The sequence below is a fragment of the Phyllobates terribilis genome, unplaced genomic scaffold (genome assembly GCF_046119375.1).
Source record: "Phyllobates terribilis strain yellow unplaced genomic scaffold, ASM4611937v1 Scaffold_110__1_contigs__length_5578470, whole genome shotgun sequence".
Taxonomy (NCBI): Eukaryota; Metazoa; Chordata; class Amphibia; order Anura; family Dendrobatidae; genus Phyllobates; species Phyllobates terribilis.
In genome coordinates this window covers 1,474,755-1,497,500 of record NW_027362870.1, presented here as the reverse complement: position 1 = coordinate 1,497,500, position 22,746 = coordinate 1,474,755, and the positions used below count along the sequence as shown (strand labels likewise).

Genomic DNA, 22,746 nt, shown 5'->3' with positions numbered 1-22,746 from the left:
CCGCTTTTGGCGCCATTCTTCGACCTGGCCCACGATGGGAGGTGGCCTCTTGCCATCCTCTGGCACGCCCATAATGGCGTCCGCTCTTCCAAGGCGGGAAATCTTTGGAAATGGCGGGAATCGTCTCCCAGTGGCGGGAAACTCCATGGATGGCGGGAAAAAGCTGCAAATGGCGGACAACCGGCGGGAAACGACCTGTGATGGGGTCCGTTGGCGGGGACCCTCCGGAACCGGCGGGAGACTTCTTTTTGAGGTAACGGTGAACTTTTCTTCAGGCACGCAGTACCCGGTTGTTGCGGGCACGTAATCCTGCCGACTACGCCAAAGTTGACGCGTCCCCTGGGCCAGTGCTGTTAGGGATACCCGGAGCCGGATCAGATGGGGGTTGTAGTCTCCGAGTGGCTGTGACCCGGTCCGTGCCCAGGGTGTCAAGCTCAGTGTGTGGCAGTCCTTATGATGTTACTAGATGTTCTTTTGTGTCGACTACGCCACCCGTTGATTTGCGGTCAATACGGCCGCCGCTGCAGCAGAGTCCACTGAGGCTGATGATGTGAGTGCAGCTTAGGTAGCATAACCCCCAACGGGAGGGGTATAGCCTCAGGGGGTCAGCCGTGGAGGATGGTGGTTGTGAAGGTGCAGCAAGGAGACTCAGAGGCATAAAATGCAGTTCCAGGGTTTTACTTATTGGTGTTGCTCGGGTCACTGTGTACATCAGTGACCACCCAAGCCGTGCTGCGTCCACCAGGTCCTGGACTCGGTCAACTCCCAGGCAACTCCGGAGTGTGGTCCTGAGCTCCTTTCTGTCTCTCCCTTCTTCTGGCCGTTCCCACCAGGGATCCACCTAAGTCCGGCTCCCTCGGGCCTCTTGTTGGTCAAGCCTCCTCTGGGCTCCCTGACCCTATTCTTGGTCTGCCTTCCGGGTGGATTTAGTGGGTGGTCGTGGCAGATCCTGCCCACGACCTCCGGTTCCTGGCTAAGGTGTGCTGTAGCCTCTGCCAGCTTGGGATCCGGTACCCTGTTGCCGACCCTTCACCCTATTAGCTCTTATGGGCTCTTGGGGTCCCCTCTGCGCCTCTGGGTCTCTCTCTCTTCTCCTCTGCTCTGCTTCTCAGGTTACACTCTGACAGACTGACGTCTCACAGACTGACAACTGACTGACTGACTGACCCTGATCTAAGATGGTGCCCACCTTATATACTCCCTCTGTGTGAGCTCAGGTGACCAGCACCCAATGAGCTCCTAACTTTACCCAGGCTGCTCCCCCTATCTGCCCCTACACTACTGGGATGTTCCACCCCCCTCCCACTCCAGCCAGGAACAGACACTGTCGTACCTGCACATTTCTCTAGTGGGAGTACCATCGGTCTGTTCCCCGGAAATGGGATGTGTGTAGTGCATGCAGCCTACTAGCTCAGTTCCACACTCCATCCTTACCCGGGAGTGGAATATCACACCTCTGGGTTGAGGTGCAATACCCCTGTAGCAGCCGAATCCTCAGGGTGCTACATTTACATCTGACCTCTGCCGGAGTTTCAAACAACTGAGTAGTGGAGGTGCCACGTGCCGGACCCCCACAAATCTGATGTTAACTCCTTACTGATGTCAGGCGTAATAATATGTACCTGCGACCTGGGCCTATTGGACCAGGTGCGTATTATTATGCCTTGGCGATCGCACCCATACAGAGGCTGTGCTGGCGCGATCGCTGCCGGGTGTCAGCTGATTCTCACAGCCAACACCCGATGCTTTGTGCCAGGAGTGGGGCCGCACCGCTCCCTCGAAATGTTGCGAACTAAGTCGATCGCAGCATTCCGGGAGCAGGGGGGAGGTAAGCGCGACTCTCTTACCTTGAATCAAAAACTGCACTGTGAGCACGGGGTCCCGATCGTTGCTATGATGACCCGATGTCGTCATGACAACATCCGGGTCACCAGAAAGTTACTTTGATCATGCGCAGTGCACAATCAAAATAACTTGTGCGTGTGCAGCGCTGACAGGCTGCATGCATAGAGATGCTGCTGCTGCATCTCTATGCTGTACAAGCGATCGGCCTGCAAAAAATGAAAGTCCCATAGTGGGACAAAGTGTAAAAGTAAAAAAAAGTGTAAGAAAGTGAAATATATATATATATATATATATATATATATATATATATACACATAATCAAAATATTTGGGTATATATATATTGTATATGTGTGTGTATATATATGTATACTGTATATGTGTGTATATATACAGTACAGACCAAAAGTTTGGAAACACCTTCTCATTTAAAGATTTTTCTGTATTTTCATTACTTTGAAAATTGTACATTCACACTGAAGGCATCAAAACTATGAATCAGCTGTGACGCCTCTTACTCGAAAAAGCCCTTTTCTTTACCCTGGGAGATGGGGGACTCGGAGTCAGGTCCTGTGATGGAGAGATGGGGTGTAGCCGTGGCCCGGACCCGACCCGTGCTCAGGGCCGTCACAGTAAAAAAAGAGATGGTGTATGCTTGTCCGGGTTGAGTGGCTGATTAACGACTACGCCACCGGTGGTACCTGGTGAAGGGCCACCAGCGCCGCTTCAGTCCGCTGAGGCATGGTGTTATGGCGGTCAAAGTTATTACTACTCCCCACAGGCGGAGCGTGGCCTCAGGGCAGAGGGACAGGATGGAGGGGGTAGTAGTGAAGGAATGCGGGCTCCGCGTCTCGTGGTGTGGCGCAGAATGAACAGTCCGGAGGCCGTAGGGGTGAACTTCCAAGGCTTTACTCACATAGATGGCATGAGGAAGGTGACTCCCTGCTCCCCGCGGAGTCCTTCGGTCACCAGAGACGGGGGTCCGACAACCTCCGAGTAAGTCCAGCATTCAGTCGGGACACTACACCAGAGTGTTCCTGAACTACGGGCCTAATCCTTTCCTGTCAGTGTGTGTGCAAATAGGCCGGGTCTCCCTCTGAGCTCCTCTCAGAACAAGGGCTCGGGTGGCAGCTCCGCTCCGTCCGGTACCCGGTGGGATCCTCAGGGCCTACCGGGCTTCCCCGACCAGGACATGGAGTAGCAAGGTCGGGTGTCGGGGGTAGGTACCCCTCTTGCAGCCGGACTCCCTCTGAATATATCAGGTTGGCGAGGACAGGTGGCGTACACCGCTCCGTCTGCATCCTGCCTGGGATCCATTTGCTGTGGAGTCACACTCTTAAGCTCCAGGCCTTCTTGGTCATGGTCATTGGCCGGGTTGAGACATTCCCCGTCTGCAACTTGCCTCTCGTCCCAAGACCAGGGTACGAGGGCCGTGTCTCCGACCTCTGCAGGCCCACACAGGGTCCACTATCAGAGTGGGAGAGCACAGTAACACACAGTATTTAACAGCACAAAGACCAAAACCAAAGATGGCTTTTTATTAAATATGAAATTTAAAGTGTAACTAACTTGTAGGTCCTCCACCCACACCCACTAACTGGTTCCCCTCACTCTTGGTTCCCCAGTCTCCCTGTAACATACTAGCCCCCTCTGGTGGAGAAGTGTGGTGTTGGATGCAAAGATTGGGTCACGACTGTCACACTGTTCTTACCTCAGAGGAGGAACACTACACTCCATTAAAGAAGTGCAGCATCCCTGTGGCGGTCGAACCCTCAGGGGCGCCACACAACACATGTGGAATTATATACTTAACAAAAAAGTGTGAAACAACTGAAAATATGTCTTATATTCTAGGTTCTTCAAAGTAACCACCTTTTGCTTTGATGACTGCTTTGCACACTCTTGGCATTCTCTTGATGAGCTTCAAGAGGTAGTCACCGGAAATGGTTTTCACTTCACAGGTGTGCCCTGTCAGGTTTAATAAGTGGGATTTCTTGCCTTATAAATGGGGTTGGGACCATCAGTTGTGTTGTGCAGAAGTCAGGTGGCTACACAGCTGATAATCCTACTGAATAGACTGTTAGCTGCTTTTTTCTTGCCATAATACAAATTCTAAGCAAAGAAAAACGAGTGACCATCATTACTTTAAGAAACGAAGGTCAGTCAGTCTGAAAAATTGGGCAAACTTTGAAAGTGTCCCCAAGTGCAGTTGCAAAAACCATCAAGCGCTACAAAGAAACTGGCTCACATGAGGACCCCCCAGGAAAGGAAGACCAAGAGTCACTACTGCTTCTGAGGATAAGTTTATCCGAGTCACCAGCCTCAGAAATCACAGGTTAACTGCAGCTCAGATTAGAGACCAGGTCAATGCCACACAGAGTTCTAGCAGCAGACACATCTCTTCAACAACTGTTAAGAGGAGACTTTGTGCAGCAGGCCTTCATGGTAAAATAGCTGCTAGGAAACCACTGCTAAGGACAGGCAACAAGCAGAAGAAACTTGTTTGGGCTAAAGAACACAAGGAATGGACATTAGACTAGTGGAAATCTGTGCTTTGGTCTGAGGAGTCCAAATTTGAGATCTTTGGTTCAAACCATCGTGTCTTTGTGCAACGCAGAAAAGGTGAACGGATGGACTCTACATGCCTGGTTCCCACCGTGAAGCATGGAGGAGGAGGTGTGATGGTGTGGGGGAGCTTTGCTGGTGACACTGTTGGGGATTTATTCAAAATTGAAGGCATACTGAACCAGCATGGCTACCACAGCATCTTGCAGCGGCATGGTATTCCATCCGGTTTGCGTTTAGTTGGTGTCACGGTCTCCACACTTTCCTTGTCTGCTAGGTTACTATTGTGTGGAGGCTGTCAGTCTGTTTTGGGTTTGCTGGGTTGTTTCTGCAATCATCTGTGTTCACTTCCCTTGATTAGTCTTCTACTTAAGCATGCTAGCTCCTTCACCCAGTGTCAGTTGTACATTTGGTATTACCTGTGTAGGACTGATCTCTCTGTGCTCTGTGCCTGACCCCGCCTGACTATTTTCCCTTACCTGGATTTTGACCATTTGCTTGTTATCTGACTACTCTTTTGTCTGCTCCCTTTGTACTGCGCCATCTTCCTGGACTTGACTTTGGATTGTTTGACCTCCCTATTTTTATCTAGTAAGTAGCTCTAATATTATATTTCTTTCAGTAATATTAGTCTTTTCTCTCCTCTTCTGAGACTGTTATTTCTGTAGTGACTCGCGTCACAGTTGGACCATCATTTATTTTTCAACAACACAATGACCCCAAACACACCTCCAGGCTGTGTCAGGGCTATTTGACCAAGAAGGAGAGTGATGGGGGGCTACGCCAGATGACCTGGCCTCCACAGTCACCAGAACTGAACCCAATCGAGATGGTTTGGGGTGAGCTGGACCACAGAGTGAAGGCAAAAGGGCCAACAAGTGCTAAGCATCTCTGGGAACTCCTTCAAGATTGTTGGAAGACTATTTCCAGTGACTACCTCTTGAAGCTTATCAAGAGAATGCCAAGAGTGTGCAAAGCAGTCATTAAAGCAAAAGGTGGCTACTTTGAATAACCTAGAATATAAGACATATTTTCAGTTGTTTCACACTTTTTTGTTAAGTATATAATTCCACATGTGTTAATTCATAGTTTTGATGCCTTCAGTGTGAATGTACAATTTTCATAGTCATGAAAATACAGAAAAATCTTTAAATGAGAAGGTGTGTCCAAACTTTTGGTCTGTACTGTATATGTATACTGTATGTGTGTGTGTGTGTATATATATATATATATATATATATATATATATATATATATATAATATATGCTCTGTCCTCAGTGGCTAGTGGTACACTGCAGGGCGCGGACCTGCGCCCCGCAGTGTGCTGCCAGGACCTGCGGTGAAGTCAGCGTTCACCTGATGGTCACGTGACCATCAGGTGATCAGTGCCGTCAGCGATCACCTGATGGTTACGCGACCATCAGGTGATCAGTGAAGTCAGCGGTCAGCTGATGGTCGCGTGATCATCAGCTGATCAGTGCTGGCAACAATCAGCTGATGACCACGTGACCATTAGCTGATTGCTGACGCCGGTAATCAGCTGATCAGTCTCATGTCCGATCAGCTGATGTTCAACCTGAGAACATTTGCAAGAATGTTCCCATGGTGGTAAACTCACAGGGGCTCATCAGCTGATCTTCAGCTGATGAACCACAGTGACCCCCTGAAGCACTGTATTCTGACTAGGGGTGATTTTACACCCCTGTCAGTATACATTAAAATACTTTATTCTGGCCGTGTTTTTATTGAAAAAGCGCCGTTCACTTTACTACACGGTTAGTATTGGGGATCTTATGCGCCATTTCTGGGACTGCTGAGGGGTGATATTAATAGCCGCGAAGGGGGCTAGTATTCATGACCCCTTCCCTGGCTATTAATATCAGCCCACAGCTGTCTAGTTTAGCCTTTGCTGGTTAGGTTTTATAGGGGGACCCCATGTCAATTTTTTTCTGGGCTGCTCCTGTAATCTAGTCAGTTAAGGCTAAACAAACAGCTGTGGTTTGATATTAATAGCCAGGGAACATTGTTGGCTAATGGAGCCTTCTGCGGCTACTAATATCAGCCCCCACAGGTGGAGGTCCTGGGGAGAGGTCTTACATTTTCTCCAACTAATGCTTTCAACTTCTTCACAGGGATAAAAGATCTACACCTATTTTCTCGCAAATTGGTATTGAAGAAGCTGCATCACAAGAGCCCGGAGGTTATGGATGCAGCAGTGACTGAGAGAGAAGCATTGAGATGTTTGGAAGAACTGGCAGAGGAACACTGCAATCCTTCACGAGGTGGGTTCCCTCAATCTATTATGCCGAAATCTACAAGGTTCCCCCCTTATCTCTATGCCCTGCAGTAGAGATTTTCACCAAACTTGTCACTGAAGATTTCCTTAGATTACCAACAAAACGGAAATTTGATAATCTCACATATAACCATCGCCGAGCTTTACAACAGCTTCAGGAACTCAGTGACGTGGTTATCAAGGGTGTAGATAAGGGGGGCAACATTGTTATTTGGCCTATCAACAAGTATGAGCGGGAGGCTTTCCGCCAATTGAGAGACCCCAATACCTATGTTAGATTGCCCTCTTGTCTTTTGACCCACTTCACTGCTAGGCTGCAGGACATCCTAACCCAGGCTCTGGAGTGCTCAATAATCTCCAAAAAGGTTTATGAGGGCTTGACAGTGGCCTACCCCAGGATCCCCACCTTTTACCTTCTACCCAGGGTGTCCGATTGTGTCTGGTATTGGGGGACTATGTGAACCCATATGTAGATTTATTGATCACTATTTAAAACCCTTAGTGACCAATTTACCATCATACATCAAAGACACAACGGACGCCCTTACTAGGGTCGACGGTATCACGGTGGATGAGGGGACTCTCTTGGTCACTGCCGACGTTGAAAGCCTGTATACCAGCATTAACCACACTGATGGTTTGAACGCGGTGCGTCTCTTTCTCGGAGCCTCCGACCTGGATAGCCCCTTGTGTGAACTCATCCTTGAGCTGATGGAATTTGCCCTGACTCATAACTTTTTTGTTTTCAAAGATCAATTTTATCTCCAGAAGCGTGGCACAGCCATGGGGGCGGCCTGTGCCCCCTCATATGCCAACCTCTTCCTAGGGCTGTGGTAAAGGGAAATCTTTGATGGGGATACCATCCCTGCTGCCCACCATGTGCTGTGCTGGCTGAGATATATTGATGACATTTTATTTTTGTGGCGGGGCTCTATACAGCAGCTCGGAGAGTTCATGGACTGTCTTAACATGAATCAATATAACATCAAGCTGACCTATATACATGACACTAAGAGGGTGGACTTTCTGGACATATCCCTGTGTGTCGACATCCATGGGGGCCTGCAGACGGACGTGTTCAGAAAGCCCACCTCGGTCAATGCTTTGATTCATGCGGGATCTGCCCACAGTCCAGCCACAATTGGAGCTGTCCCGGTCGGACAGTTCCTGAGGATGAGGCGCATCTGCTCTACTGAACAGAGCTTTCAGCGTCAGGCACAGGACCTTAAACAGCGCTTCCTGCAACGTGGTTATAGTCGGAGATGTATTAGGAGGGGGTATGATAGAGCATGTAAGACTCCTCGTACTGTCCTCCTGCATCCGAAAATACGATCTTCGGATAGGGAAGAAACCATACGTTTCATCTCCACCTATAACCACGAATGGGATAGCATGAGAGCCATCCTTCAAAAACATTGGAGTATCTTGATGGTGGAGCCCTCCCTGAGGGGACACCCGGGGTCTCTTCCATCAATGACACCAATGAGATGTCGGAATCTTGGCGACATATTGACCAAGAGTCACTACGTTGCACCGGTAACGCGACCCTTTGGCTCTGGGGGCCCTATTAAAGGCAATTATAAATGTGGACACTGTGTGGCCTGTCCAAATGTTTTGCGGTACACCAGCTTTTGTTCAGCTGATGGCCACAGAACATTCGATATCAGACACCATATTTCCTGCGGTACATCCAACATCATTACTATGCCACGTGTAGCTGCCCCATGATCTATGTTGGTTTAACCACAAGGGAACTACGGGTTCGCACACGTGAGCATATTTGTGACATTGCAGCAGCTACCTCGGCGAGCGATCTAGCTCAGCTAAAAACAATACCACGGCACTTTAAATTGAAACATAACTGTAATCCCCGCTCTTTCATGGTGCGTGGTATTGATGCAATACACATGGGGATACGGGGTGGTAATGCCAAAAAGCTATTGGCTCAGAAAGAGTCACAATGGATTGTACGATTAAACACTGTGACACCTTATGGCTTGAACGAATCTCTGAGCTTCTCTCCATTCTTATAGCCACAATCTATGCATTTCTTATTTGGAGCTATATAATCTCCTTACACATGCATATATTGGGTGGTTGTTCATTATTTATATTTTATTTTTTCATTTTATTTTTCATTCTGGTTTTTATCTGTGGCCTTTCTATTTGTGTTTTCTTTTTGGTTTCAGGAGTGTATAGATTTGGCTGCTTCCCTAACCCAATTTGATTTGGCGAATTCTGTGATCACATCCATTATGGGATATATGTCCTGATGAGAGCATTACAAATTAGAATACACACCTATGCCAGGATGATGCTGCTGAATATGGCTAATCTCTATTACTCTGTAGTGGCATTTGTATTATTACTGTTTCATCCCTGTATTGTTATACTGTTATACTCTCTCGTGGCTGCTCCTAGTCGTTGTCCCCGTTCTTCTCCTTTCTTATATCTACAATTGGCAGTGCCATTCACTGACGTGATGTGCGCGTGTGTGTATGATGGGGGAGATTGCGTCGCGCGCTTGCCTGGCTGTCTCCATGCCTCTCTGCGCCTGCGCGAACCTTTTTGGTTCGCGCTTGCGCAGTAGCGGCTTGACGGCCGGGTCGTGCGCGGTGCGCCCCTCTCGCCCGCGCGCATGCGCCGTTACAGCTTTACTTCATGTCATGTGATTTGCGGGACACGCCCCCGGTTTAGCTGGCTACTTCCGGGTGCGCGCCCCGCATCACAGCTGCATGTATTTTCGCTAGTATCAAAGGGATATGGACATATATATATATGCCTTGGGGGCGCCATACATCTATCACCCGCCCTTGAGAAAGCGGTTTTACCGCGAAACGCGCGTCAGGCTCCATGCTACCACCACACTCTCTTCTCTCCCCCTCCTCCCCTCTCTGACTGTGAGAGCTTTCTACAAGTAACATACTTCTCATTATATATTTTGCCCTGGTATTAGGTAGATGTTGGTGCGCCCCCTTGACATATGGCAATGCTTTTCTCTGTTACATTAAGAATACTCCTTTACCCGACACAAGTGACAAGTGGAATGCTTTTATTATATATAGCACATTCATTGCTTCCACTATTTATGATTCATGTTTTGCCTTGGGCTAGTGTGCAATCCTATCTATATCAAAGGGCTAAAACCATTGTCTTATTAGTGCATATATTTGAGTATTAGTATGTTCCTACTCAGTCATCTTTTACCTACAATTTGTCTGGTCTAAATACCTATTTTTCTATATATGTTTAAATAAAGATACTTTTTTGCAATGATATGCTGAGCTTTCCTCCTTTTTTTGATATGATGTTTTCAGCGTGCTTTTGGACGGATGCTCGCCATTTGGCTGGCTATCCCCCCACCTTTTTGTAGCTATTGTGTGGCTTTTTTCTGTATTATTAATATCAGCCCCCAGCGGTCGGCTTTCCCTCTGCTGGTTATAAAAATGATGCGGGAGCCCACACCATTTTTTTTTTCTTAGGCTCTGTGCCCATAATTCAGACGTAGCAGCGCTTTGGAAGCAAAGTTTTCCTGCGTCCAAAATGCTGCATTCTATTGAACACAGGTAAATCCACATGTGTTCACTGAACCATGCTGATTTACCGCATTCAATACATTCTGGTGGTCAATTTTCTGTTGCGGAGACTAGCGACTCCGCAAGAGAACTTGACATGCTGCGGTCCTGAAAGACGCACCGCATGTCAGTGTCCACGGGTGATTCGCAGCCTCTGATGCACGCATAGTGGACGTGGGATTTCTAGAGATCCCATCCACTATGCTGTAACATCTGGACGCTGCGGGTTTGACGCTGTATAAACACGCCGCATCAAACCTGCAGCGGCTCCTGATCGTGGCCACGAACCCAAACTCACACGCTAGTCTCTGCTGCAGATTTTGACCGACCTGAAGTGTCATTATATGTGGTGGATTCACATGTACCGACAACAAAAGTGCGGCGTTAGAACATCACGTTTTGGATGCAACATAAATACGTTGTGTCGGGGGATGTAGCGGCTAACAAACCAGCTGTGAGATGTTATTTAATGGCCAGGGACCATGTTTGCCTAATGGCACCTTCCCAGGCTAAAATTAGCATCTCACACAAGTCGCATAAATTACATGAATAGAAATGCTAATGAAGATTGATTGAATGGGACTAGCTGACACCCAGCTCTTTTGTTTAGTGATGTCAAGGTGTCAATTAGACCTTTTCATGACCAAACTTTAATTTAAAAAAGCATAGACACAGTGTAAACACTTTATCTGAAATACAACAGACTCATTCTTTAATCATTTAAATGAACCAGTATAAACACCCAAGTTCTTATGGTAATCCAAGAGCTTAAGCAATGTCCCACCACCTTTATTTAGCTACAAAAAGCATTCATTGATGTACAAAAACACTTAAAAAAGCGCATGTAAATCCGCAGGCCTTTTACTCTGTCGCCTCTTTGGGGGACACAGGACCTTGGGTGTTATGCTGCTGTCCACTAAGGGAACACTATGCTTAATCTGAAAAAGATTAACCGTGGCTCCTCCTCTGCAGTATACACCCCTGGACGGCATCAGCCTTCTCCAGTTTTTGCTTAGTGTCGCATAGGAGGCACACCTAAAACTTTTACTCCGTTTTCTCCGACGGGATTACAGATGAAGGAAAGTGGGTCTACTGCGAGACTCCCGGCATGGCTCCTTCCTCGGCCTCTTATTACGAGGTGCACGGTTGAAGTCGAGATGGCTATTCCCCATGTCGCTCCTTCCCCAGCCCCTCGGGTGCTGGTTCGAAGTCGAGACCCCCCTCCTTCCCCAATTCCTTTTGGTTTCTGGGTTGAGGTCGAGGCGAGGATATAGCCCCCTGACGGTGACAGCAGCACCTCCCTAATCCCCACCCTGGGGGTATTAGGTTGAAACGCCTCAGGTAGGGCCTGTACAGGCAGCAGCTCCCAGCAGCCAGCACACTACGGCTCAATCCAGGGACCCCAGTCCTGCTGCGGGCTCCTGTTGGGGCCAGGGGGTGTGCAGGCAGGCATGACACAACAGAGGCACAGGCCTCCCTGCGCTCTGTTTCTGCGGCAGCACCAGCTCTATGGTGCCTCAGGGGGACTCTTCACAGGGCCTCCCCTTCCGCTCATACCCCACCGCTATCCTGCCTTTAAATCCGGGGGGGTCCGGTTCAGATCCGTCCCCCTCCTGGACTTCCGCGCCAGCCTGGAGTCCCTTTGGGCATCAGGCATCTAATTTAGGCCGCGGCTTCGGCCTAGCCGAAGCCACCACCTCCTCTCCCCGGCCCGCCCCCCCGGATGACAAATATGACACTCTACAGTGTCATAGAGGGGGCAGATCGAGACTGAAAGGGCGCGATTTCACACAGTTCTGCCGCCCTTTTCAGCTCTCAACCCCACTTCTTTCTTAACTTTACTCCGGCGGCCATTATCTGCTGCAGGATAAGGGAAGACCAGCCAGTCTCCGGGGGGCACAGGACTGTGGATCTTCGGCGCTGGAACTACGGACACACTGGTGGGATAAGATCACAGCTGTGAATCCATTATTCCTTATAGGCTCCTCTGCATAGTCAACCCTGTAGGGCCCTCTGCATAGCCACCCCAGTGCACCATGCCTGGCTCAAGATCCAAGAGAACCAGGCAGGACTGCTATTATGCACTCTGTACAGCCTGCAGCAATACTCTCCCCAGTGGCAGCACGTACCCGTGCTGCCAGGACTGCATCCAGACTACTGTGCCAGAGCCCCAAGAAGCCCCTGTCAATGCTTCGGTGTCTAATTCCATGCCGGAATGGGTCACTCAGATGTCGCAATCTATGACGCAGTCTATAGATAACCTAACCTCCACATTGCTTCAGGCTCTGCAGAGTCATGCTTCGGCTATGAACGCTACCCAGCAAAGGGAAGGCTCGACTCAGGGACATGACGACCCGGGCACATCCACGTCTAGGTCACGACGCAAGCGGACCCACAGGTCACGTTCATCTGCGTCATCCTATAGCACACGGTCATCCCCTTCTAGAGAGAGACACCGTAGTTCCAGGTCATCTAGACCGTCCCCTACCAGGGACAGACAATGCAGTTTTCCACAGCGATCCCCGACCAGACCTCCACCCCGGTTCACCCAGCAGGAGATGCCTTAGCGATACACAGGATTCGGAAGGCATCTGTAATTCCGACTCAGACAAGGAAACTGAAGGGTCCCTGATCCCAATTCCCCCTAGCAATGCAGCGCTAGTTGAGGACGTAACCTCGTCCATCCATCGGGTGCTGGACATTTCTGATCCGCCCCCGGAGGCACCACAACACAAGATTTCCTTTTGAAGGAGTTCTGAAGCCGCCTAAGGTCTTCTTTGACCACCCAGAGTTTAAGTCGATCCTTAAAAAGCAGTTCTCACAGCCTGAGTAGAAGTTTACTAATCGCAAATATCTGGAGGCGCGGTACCCCTTCTCACAGGAGGCCACCAAGGAATGGACAGATCCACCCGAAGTGGATCCCCCAGTCTCTAGGTTAGCAGCACAGTCACTCCTTTACAAGCTGGCCTCCAAGTATCTGCTCCTGAGCTGTTGGACCAAGCGGTTCAAATAGCAGTTGTAGCAGATTGCACGCTTCATGCAGCTCTGGATTCTGCAAGGGGTGCAGCGGGGATAGCATCAAACGCCATCAATATTCGGTGTATCCTCTGGCTGCGGCAATGGAAAGCAGATGCAGCCTCTAAGAGGTCCCTCACGCACCTCCCGTACCTCAGTGGTCGACTTTTTGGTGAATAGTTGGACACGATGATATCCAACGCCACCGGAGGTAAGAGTACCTCTCTCCCCCAACTGCAACCCAAACGCACTTACAAGAAGAGTAACCAAACTCGATTCCGATCCTTTCGGAACTCTTCGTGCTGGTCCGTCTCGAGGCCAGCACAAACTAGCAACCACTCCCCACACAGGGACAACTCACGGTCGACTCAAAAGTCGGACAAGACCTGGCAATCAAAAGCAGGCTAGTCAAAGTCCAAAGGAGGAAAATCTCAGACTTCCTCCTCATCATGACTCATGGACTCCGGAAGACACCCCACCTATAGGTGGCCGACTTTTGCTTTTTCATCAAGTCTGGCTGCCTATTACAGAAGACAGGTGGGTCAGGGAACTAGTGTCTTCGGGATGCAAAATAGAGTTCACTTCCAACCCACCAAACAGACTCTTTCTTTCTGTTCCCCCAAAACCGCCAGCCAAGGCTCGTGCCTTCCGCCAAGCGGTCTTCTCGCTTCTTCAAGCATGAGTCATATTACCGGTCCCCGCGGCCGAGGGTTCTACTCCAATTTATTCGTAGTCCCCAAGAAAGGAGGAGGCATATGGCCCATACTGGACCTAAAACAGCTCAACAAATATGTACGGGTACGTCACTAACGCATGGAGTCCCTTCGGTCAATCATTGCGTCCATGGAAAAGGGAGAATTTCTCGCCTCCATAGACATACAAGACGCATACCTGCATATACCAATTGCACCTCCCCATCAGAGATTTCTCAGGTTCGCAATCGACCAGGACCACTACCAGTTCGTGGCTCTCCCGTTCGGACTCGCCACGGCTCCCAGAGTGTTTACTAAAGTCATGGCAGCCACCATGGACGTCCTGCACTCCAGAGGCATAGTAGTCGTTCCATACCTGGATGATCTCCTTATCAAGGCTCCCACCTTCAAGGACTGCGAGCTCAGCGTCTCAATCACAATCGACACTCTGAGTCGCCTGGGCTGGTTAGTCAACCTACAAAAGTCATCACCAACCCCGAGTCAGTCTCTGACCTTCCTGGGAATGCTACTCAACACCTTCAGGGGTCTAGCGCTCCTTCCCAAGGACAAGGCACTGCCTCTCCGTCTAGAAGTTCGCACTCTCCTCAGCAAACCCCCTCGATCTCTCCGGTTTGCCATGAGAGTCCTTGGCAGGATGGTGGCGGCAATAGAAGCGGTCCCATTTCCCCAGCCTCTACAACTAGCCATCCTCAAGTCATGGGACAGGAACCCTTTTTCTCTCGACAGGGAGTTCCAGCTGACGTCGTCAACCAGGAGGTCCCTGCACTGGTGGCTCAAGCCAACCTCACTAACAAAGGGGAAATCCTTTCTCACGGGTCAATGGAAGGTTCTGACCACCGACGCGAGCCTGACGGGTTGGGGTGCGGTGCACCTACACCACAGAGCACAGGGCAAGTGGTCCCCAGCGGAAGCGACCATGCCCATCAACATCTTGGAAATTCGTGCCATCCTTCTGGCGTTGAGAGCCTTCCATTTCTTACTGGCAGCCTCTCACATTAGAGTACAGTCGGACAATGCCACGGCTGTGGCATATGTGAATCACCAAAGGGGGACCCGCAGTGCCCAGTCGATGCGAGAAGTGACACACATTCTCCACTGGGCGGAAGACACAGGTTCGATTCTCTCTGCGGTCCACATTCCGGGGGTGGACAACTGGGAAGCAGACTTCCTCAGCCGGCAAGGAATGGACTCGGGAGAGTGGTCTCTCCATCCCGAAGTTTTTCGACAGATCTGCCATCGCTGGGGGACTCCGGACGTGGACCTAATGGCATCCCACTTCAATGCCAAGGTCTCCAACTTCATGGCCAGAACACACGACCCGTGGGCGCTAGGAGCGGATGCCCTGGTTCAGGACTGGACCCAGTTCCAGCTCCTGTACATTTTTCCACCTCTCCCCCTGATATCCAGAGTCGTGAGGAAGATCAAGCAAGAGGGAGTTCCAACCATCCTAATCGCACCGGACTGGCCCAGACGTACATGGTATGCCGACATCGTACAGCTCACAGCAGACGTCCCCTGGCATCTCCCCGACCGCCCGGATCTTCTGTCATAAGGCCCGTTCTACCACCAGAACTTAGGGGCCCTCAAATTGACGGCGTGGCCATTGAGACCTGGGTTCTAACCCAGTCAGGGTTCTCGCCGGACGTCATTGGAACCATGATCAGGGCACGGAAGCCAACCTCTGCTAAGATTTATTACCGTACCTGGAAAGCCTTCTTTACCTGGTGTGAATCTCGTGGCCAGACCCCATTCCCTTATTCCCTCCCCAGGGTACTTGGGTTTCTACAATCGGGTCTGGAGGCCAGACTGTCCCTGGCCTCCCTTAAGAGCCAGGTATCAGCTCTCTCAGTGCTTTTTCAAAGGTGCATTGCTAACAAGCCACAAGTAAGGACATTTCTTCAGGGGGTTTCACGATTGGTTCCCCCCTACAGACGACCACTAGAAGCGTGGGACCTCAACCTGGTGCTGACAGCATTGCATGAAAAACCCTTTGAACCCCTTAGGGAAGTCCCACTCTGCTTCTATCCCAGAAAGTGGTTTTCCTGGTGGCAATCACCTCGCTACGCAGGGTGTCTGAACTAACAGCACTCACCTGCAGATGGCCCTTCCTGGCTTTTTACCAGGACAAGGTAGTTCTCCATACGGTCCCATCCTTCCTTCCGAAGGTTGTGTCCAACCTCCACCTCAATGAGGAAATTTCACTGCCATCCCACTGTCCGGTCCCGGTTGATAGAGTGGAGAATGCTCTGCATACGCTTGACCTTGTCAGGGCATTGCGTATCTATGTGTTTAGGACTGCGCCCTTACTGAAATCTTATTCTTTTTTCCTTCTTCTGGAAGACGGTCGCAAGGGTCTGCCAGCTTCCAACGCTACCCTTGCCAGGTGGATCAAATCCACCATACAAGAGGCCTTCCGCCTCAAATTCTCCTCTTCCAGCAGGTATTACGGCACACTCTACACGTGCGATTGGACCTCCTGGGCCATTCGGCACCAGGCTTCGGCACAACAATTGTGTAAGGCAGCCACCTGGACTAGCCTACACACGTTTACCAAACACTACAGGGTTCATACCCAATCCTCGGCAGATGCGAGCCTGGGTAGGTGTATCCTGCAGGCGGCGGTGCCCCAATTATAGGGGCCTGTCTACACAATATTTGTCCATTGCTTTCCACCCAGGGAATGCTTTGGGACGTCCCATGGTCCTGTGTCCCCCAATGAGGCGACAGAGTAAAGGAGATTTTTGTGTGCTTACCCTAAAATCTCTTTCTCTTAGCCTCTAATTGGGGGACACAGCTCCCACCCTGTTGCCCGTTTCGGGCCGTTGTTATGTTGAGTTCTCATATTGTTGTTTTTTTTTGAGCTCGTACATAGTTATATGAAAAAGTTTGGGCACCCCTATTAATCTTAAGATTAATGTTTTCGAAAAATTGGTGTTTTTGCAACAGCTATTTCAGTTTGATATATGTTATAACTGCTGGACACAGTAATGTTTCTGCCTTGAAATGAGGTTTATTGTACTAACAGAAAATGTGTAATCTGCATTCAAACAAAATTTGACAGGTGCATAAGCATGGGCACCTCACCAGAAAAGTGATATTAATATTTAGTAGATCCTCCTTTTGCAAAAATAACAGCCTCTAGTCGCTTCCTGTAGCTTTTAATGAGTTCCTGGATCCTGGATGAAGGTATTTTTGACCATTCCTCTTTACAAAACAATTCCAGTTCAGTTAAGTTTGATGGTCGCCGAGCATGGACAGCCCTCTTCAAATGATCCCACAGATGTTCAATGATATTCAGGTCTGGGGACTGGGATGGCCATTCCCGAACATTGTAATTGTTCCTCTGCATGAATGCCTGAGTAGATTTGAAGCGGTGTTTTGGATCATTGTCTTGCTGAAAGATCCATCCCCTGCGTAACTTCAACTTTATCACTGATTCTTGAACATTATTGTCAAGAATCTGCTGATACTGAGTGGAATCCATGCGTCCCTCAACTTTAACAAGATTCCCGGTGCCGGCATTGGCCACTCAGGCCCAAAGCATGATGGAGCCTCCACCAAACTTTAATGTGGGTAGCAAGTGTTTTTCTTGGAATGCTGTGTTTTTTGCCGCCATGCATAACGCCTTTTTGTATGACCAAACAACTCAATCTTGGGTTCATCAGTCCACAGGACCTTCTTCCAAAAAGAAATTGGCTTCTCCAAATGTGCTTTTGCATACCTCAGCCGACTCTGTTTGTGGCGTGCTTGCAGAAACGGCTTCTTTCGCATCACTCTCCCATACAGCTTCTCCTTGTGCAAAGTGTGTTGTATAGTTGACCGATGCACAGTGACACCCTCTCCAGCAAGTTGATGCTGCAGCTCTCTGGAGGTGGTCTGAGAATTGTCCTTGACTGATCTCACCATTCTTCTTCTCTGCCTTTCTGATGTTTTTCTTGGCCTGCCACTTCTGGCCTTAACAAGAACTGTCCCTGTGTTCTTCCATTTCCTTCCTATGTTCCTCACAGTGGAAACTGACAGGTTAAATCTCTGAGACAGCTTTTTGTATCCTTACCCTGAACAACTATGTTGAATAATCTTTGTTTTCAGATCATTTGACAGTTGTTTTGAGGAGCCCATTATGCCACTCTTCAGAGGAGATTCAAACAGGAGAACAACTTGCAAGTGGCCACTTTAACCCCTTAATAACATCTGACGTACTAATACGCATCTGTGCCCTGGGACTTAAGAGCCAGACCCGTATTAGTACGTCATATCTTTAATGCGGCACCGCGACTTAAGTCGCGGTGACAGCATTAAAGTTACGGTGCCATCTTACCTCCTGGTAGATGGCGTCATCATCCCGGGGGCTGTCGCCGCCCCCCCGCACCAGCAATCGCTGTGATTGGCTGTTCAAATCTGAACAGCCAATCACAGCATTTCTCACTGTTTCCGGCAATGTGATTGCTGGAAACAGTGATCTGCAGCCTAGGATCGGTGCTCCTATGAGCACCGATCCTAGATTGTTGCTAGGACACCCCAGCCCTGGCCCCGGACTGCTATGATCGGTGCGATCGCCGATCACATCGATCGCACCGATCGTAGCGCGACCGCGCGGTGACAGGGCGGTCATGGGGCGGTGACCGGCTTGTGACCTGCCTGTCACCGCCCCATGACCCCCTGTAATGTGATTCAATCCCCCAGACTGCTGTGATTGGAGCGATCGATGATGACATCGATTGCTCCAATCAGAGTACCTGAATACAGGTGACCAGGCGGTCACAGGGAGGTGTCACCCCTCTGTGACCCCCTGTGGTGCGTGCTCTGCTCCAGCCATGTCTGATTGGTGCAATCAGTGTCACCAATCAAATGGCTGGGGCACAACATGCACCACAGGGGGTCACAGAGGGGTGACACCTCCCTGTGACCGCCTGGTCACCTGTATTCAGGTACTCTGATTGGAGCGATCAATGTCATCAATGATTGCTCCAATCAGATTACCTCCACCTGTCACCACCCCATCATCACCCTGTGACCGCCCTGCAGACCCTCACATTTGGTGAGGATTTCTACAGAGCGATCACATCTGATGTGTCTGTGCTGGGCCTTGTAGTGCCACAGAATATTCTGTGACACCACAAGACCATCTTCTCACTGTTCCAGTCGCTGCTGCTGCCGCTGCTCCTGGATCTTCTGTTCCAGCGTCCTGGATCTTCTGCTCCAGCTCCTGGATCTTCTGCTCCTGACCTGCTGTGGTTCCTGCTCCAGAGCCTGCTGCTGATCCTGCAGAGAAGACTTTGGTAAGTCTGTTCTCCCCTCATCCACCCCAATCCCCCCTCCCCCCTCTTTTTACCCTCCCTTACCTTTTTTTTCTGCATCCTGCATCGGTCTCCAGCTCTGGTCCGAGTCTCCAGCTCCACTCCCGGTCACCAGCGCCGGGCTCCTGGTCACCAGCGCCGGGCTCCCGGTCTCCTGCTCTGGGTCTTCTGTTCCAGTCCTGCTGACCCTTTGGTAAGTCCATCTCTGATCTCCCCTCATCCACCCCAATCCCCCTCTTCCCCCTCTTCCCACTCCCCTGTCTTTTTACCCCTCTTCCCACTCCCCTGTCTTTTAACCCCCCTTCCCACCCCAGTGTCCCTGTTAATTCTTTTGCTTCTGATCTCCAGCTCCAGTACCGGTCTCCTGCACCGGGCTCCTGGTCTCCTGCACCGGGCTCCTGGTCTCCTGCACCGGGCTCCTGGTCTCCTGCTCTGGGTCTTCTGTTCCAGTCCTGCTGACCCTTTGGTAAGTCCATCTCTGATCTCCCCTCATCCACCCCAATCCCCCTCTTCCCACTCTCCTGTCTTTTTACCCCTCTTCCCACTCCCCTGTCTTTTTACCCCCCTTCCCATCCCAATCCGCCTCACCCCAGTGTCCCTGTTAATTCTTTTGCTTCTGATCTCCAGCTCCAGTACCGGTCTCCTGCACCGGACTCCTGGTCTCCTGCACCGGGCTCCTGGTCTCCTGCACCGGGCTCCTGGTCTCCTGCTCTGGGTCTTCTGTTCCAGTCCTGCTGACCCTTTGGTAAGTCCATCTCTGATCTCCCCTCATCCACCCCAATCCCCCTCTTCCCACTCCCCTGTTTTCTTACCCCTCTTCCCACTCCCCTGTCTTTTTACCCCCCTTCCCACCCCAATCCGCCTCACCCCAGTGTCCCTGTTAATTCTTTTGCTTCTGATCTCCAGCTCCAGTACTGGTCTCCTGCTCCGGGCTCCTGGTCTCCTGCACCGGGCTCCTGGTCTACTGCTCCCGGGCTCCTGCGCCGGGCTCCCGGTCACCAGCTTCGGGCTCCCGGTCAACAGCGCCGGGCTCCTGGTCTCCTGCACCGGGCTCCTGGTCTCCTGCTCCGGGTTCCTGGTCTCCTGCTCCGGGCTCCCGGGCTCCTGCTCTGGGTCTTCTGTTCCAGTCCTGCTGACCCTTTGGTAAGTCCATCTCTGATCTCCCCTCATCCACCCCAATCCCCCTCTTCCCACTCTCCTGTCTTTTTACCCCTCTTCCCACTCCCCTGTCTTTTTACCCCCTTCCCATCCCAATCCGCCTCACCCCAGTGTCCCTGTTAATTCTTTAATTCTTTTGCTTCTGATCTCCAGCTCCAGTACCAGTCTCCTGCTCCGTGCTCCTGGTCTCCTGCTCCGGGCTCCCGTCTTCCTGCTCCGGGCTCCCGGTCTCCTGCTCCGGGCTCCCGGTCTCCTGCTCCGGGCTCCCATCTTCCTGCTCCGGGCTCCCGGTCTCCTGCTCCGGGCTCCCGTCTTCCTGCTCCGGGCTCCCGGTCTCCTGCTCCGGGCCCCCGGTCTCCTGCTCCGGGCCCCCGGTCTCCTGCTCCCGGTCTCCTGCTCCGGGCTCCCGTCTTCCTGCTCCGGGCTCCCGGTCTCCTGCTCCGGGCCCCCGGTCTCCTGCTCCGGGCCCCCGGTCTCCTGCTCCGGGCTCCCGGTCTCCTGCTCCGGGCTCCCGGTCACCAGCGCCGGGCTCCTGCTACGGGCTCCCGGTCCTGAAAGAACAGAGAGGACTTTGGTAAGTAATCTGATCTCCCCTCATCCAACCCAATTCCCCTCTTCCCACTCCCCACACATTTGTGCGCACATCCAGCAGCCGCCGAGTATTGATCGGTGGCATAGTTCACCAATCCACACTCGTGCTCGCTGTTTGCACCACATACAGTATTTCCTTTTTCCACACACTCTAAATAAAGTACTGACACACACACACTCTCAAAGAATTGACACACACGCACCACATACATAACAAACAATGTCCTGCTCATCCCAAACTCATTATTCAGCGGAGGAGGCTTACGCTATTCTTGCCTCCGACACTGACAGTGAGGGTGAGGATCCCACATTTCTTTCTTTTTCCGACTCCTCGTCGTCTTCCTCCTTCTCTTCTTCCTCCTCTTCCTCAGGTTCTGCTGGCCCGCCCCGCCGTCGTCGCAGGAGAGATGTTCCAGCGCCCCCCACTACTGAGCCTATATGGACTTCGCCCCCCGAAAATTATGAGCCGCTGATTCCTGATTTCGTAGCGGAATCAGGAATCAAGTTTGACACCACCGGCCTCACAGAAATAGACTTTTTCAAAGTCTTTTTCTCTGAGGATTTTATAAACCTCATGGTGGGCCAAACTAATTTATACGCTCATCAATTTTTAGAACAAAACCCCTCTTCATCATTTTCTAACTGGTCTCCTGTAGACGCAGTAGAAATGATGAAGTTTTGGGGCCTGGTCCTTCTTATGGGGAACTTGAAGAAGCCCGAGCTTCGGCAATACTGTAGTGTTGACGTTTTGTATAACACTCCAGTGTTCCGAATGGTCATGCCCCGGACACGTTTTCAGGCCATCTACAAGTTCTTGCATTACCAAGATAATGCAAGGTGTCCTGCATGCGATGACCCGAACTTTGATCGTCTTTTCAAAGTTCGGCCGGTCATCGAACACTTCAACAACAAGTTTGGTGAAGTGTACGTGCCCCAAAGGGACATTTGTGTGGATGAGTCCTTAATTTCTTTTAAGGGGCGGCTTGGATTCCGGCAATACCTGCCCAGTAAGAGGGCAAGGTATGGGATCAAGCTGTATAAACTTTGTGAGAGTACCTCAGGATACACTCACAAGTTTAGAGTTTATGAAGGGAAGGACTCCCGGATTGAACCCCCTGAATGCCCCCCTGTTCTGGGAGTGAGTGGGAAAATTGTGTGGGACTTGGTGCACCCACTGCTTGATAAAGGTTATCACTTCTACGTGGATAACTTTTATACAAGTATCCCGCTCTTCCAGTCCCTCTCTGCGCGACGTACCGCAGCCTGCGGTACTGTCCGCAAAATTCAGAAAGGCCTCCCAAAGACGCTAATTGGGCAGCTGCTCAAAAGGGGTGAGAGCAGAGCCCAATGTAGCGACCACCTGTTGATGGTCAAGTACAAGGACAAAAGGGATGTCCTTTTCTTGACCACCATACATGGTGATGGCAGCACACTCAGCACTGTACGAGGTTCCACTACACAGGTCGTCAAACCAGACTGTGTAGTGGGGTACAACAAGTACATGGGGGGAGTTGATCTCTCTGATCAAGTCCTCCAGCCATACAGTGCTTTGAGAAAGTCCAGAGTGTGGTACATGAAGCTGGCCGTGCACATTGTACAGATGGCAATGCACAATGCTTTCCTTCTGTCACAATGTGCAGGTCAGACTTCTGCGTCGTACCTTCAGTTTCAGGAAACAGTTATCAAGGCCC

The 22,746-nt window shown here is 50.7% G+C and overlaps 1 protein-coding gene and 1 long non-coding RNA gene across 2 annotated transcripts in view; both read right to left on the bottom strand.

Annotated features, from left to right (window-relative positions):
• The window catches only part of LOC141201382 (uncharacterized), a 1,200,242-nt gene that overhangs the window by 254,917 nt on the left and 922,579 nt on the right, over positions 1–22,746 (bottom strand). The gene's annotated exons all lie outside the window — the stretch shown is intronic.
• The window catches only part of LOC141201386 (uncharacterized), a 162,689-nt gene continuing 147,165 nt past the window's right edge, over positions 7,223–22,746 (bottom strand). Inside the window, exons 8-9 of the mRNA XM_073663381.1 lie at positions 7,798–8,076; positions 7,223–7,440 (exon numbers count right to left, since the gene is read on the bottom strand). Coding sequence (XP_073519482.1) covers positions 7,223–7,440; positions 7,798–8,076 — 497 coding nt within the window. The remainder of the gene's footprint in view (positions 7,441–7,797; positions 8,077–22,746) is intronic.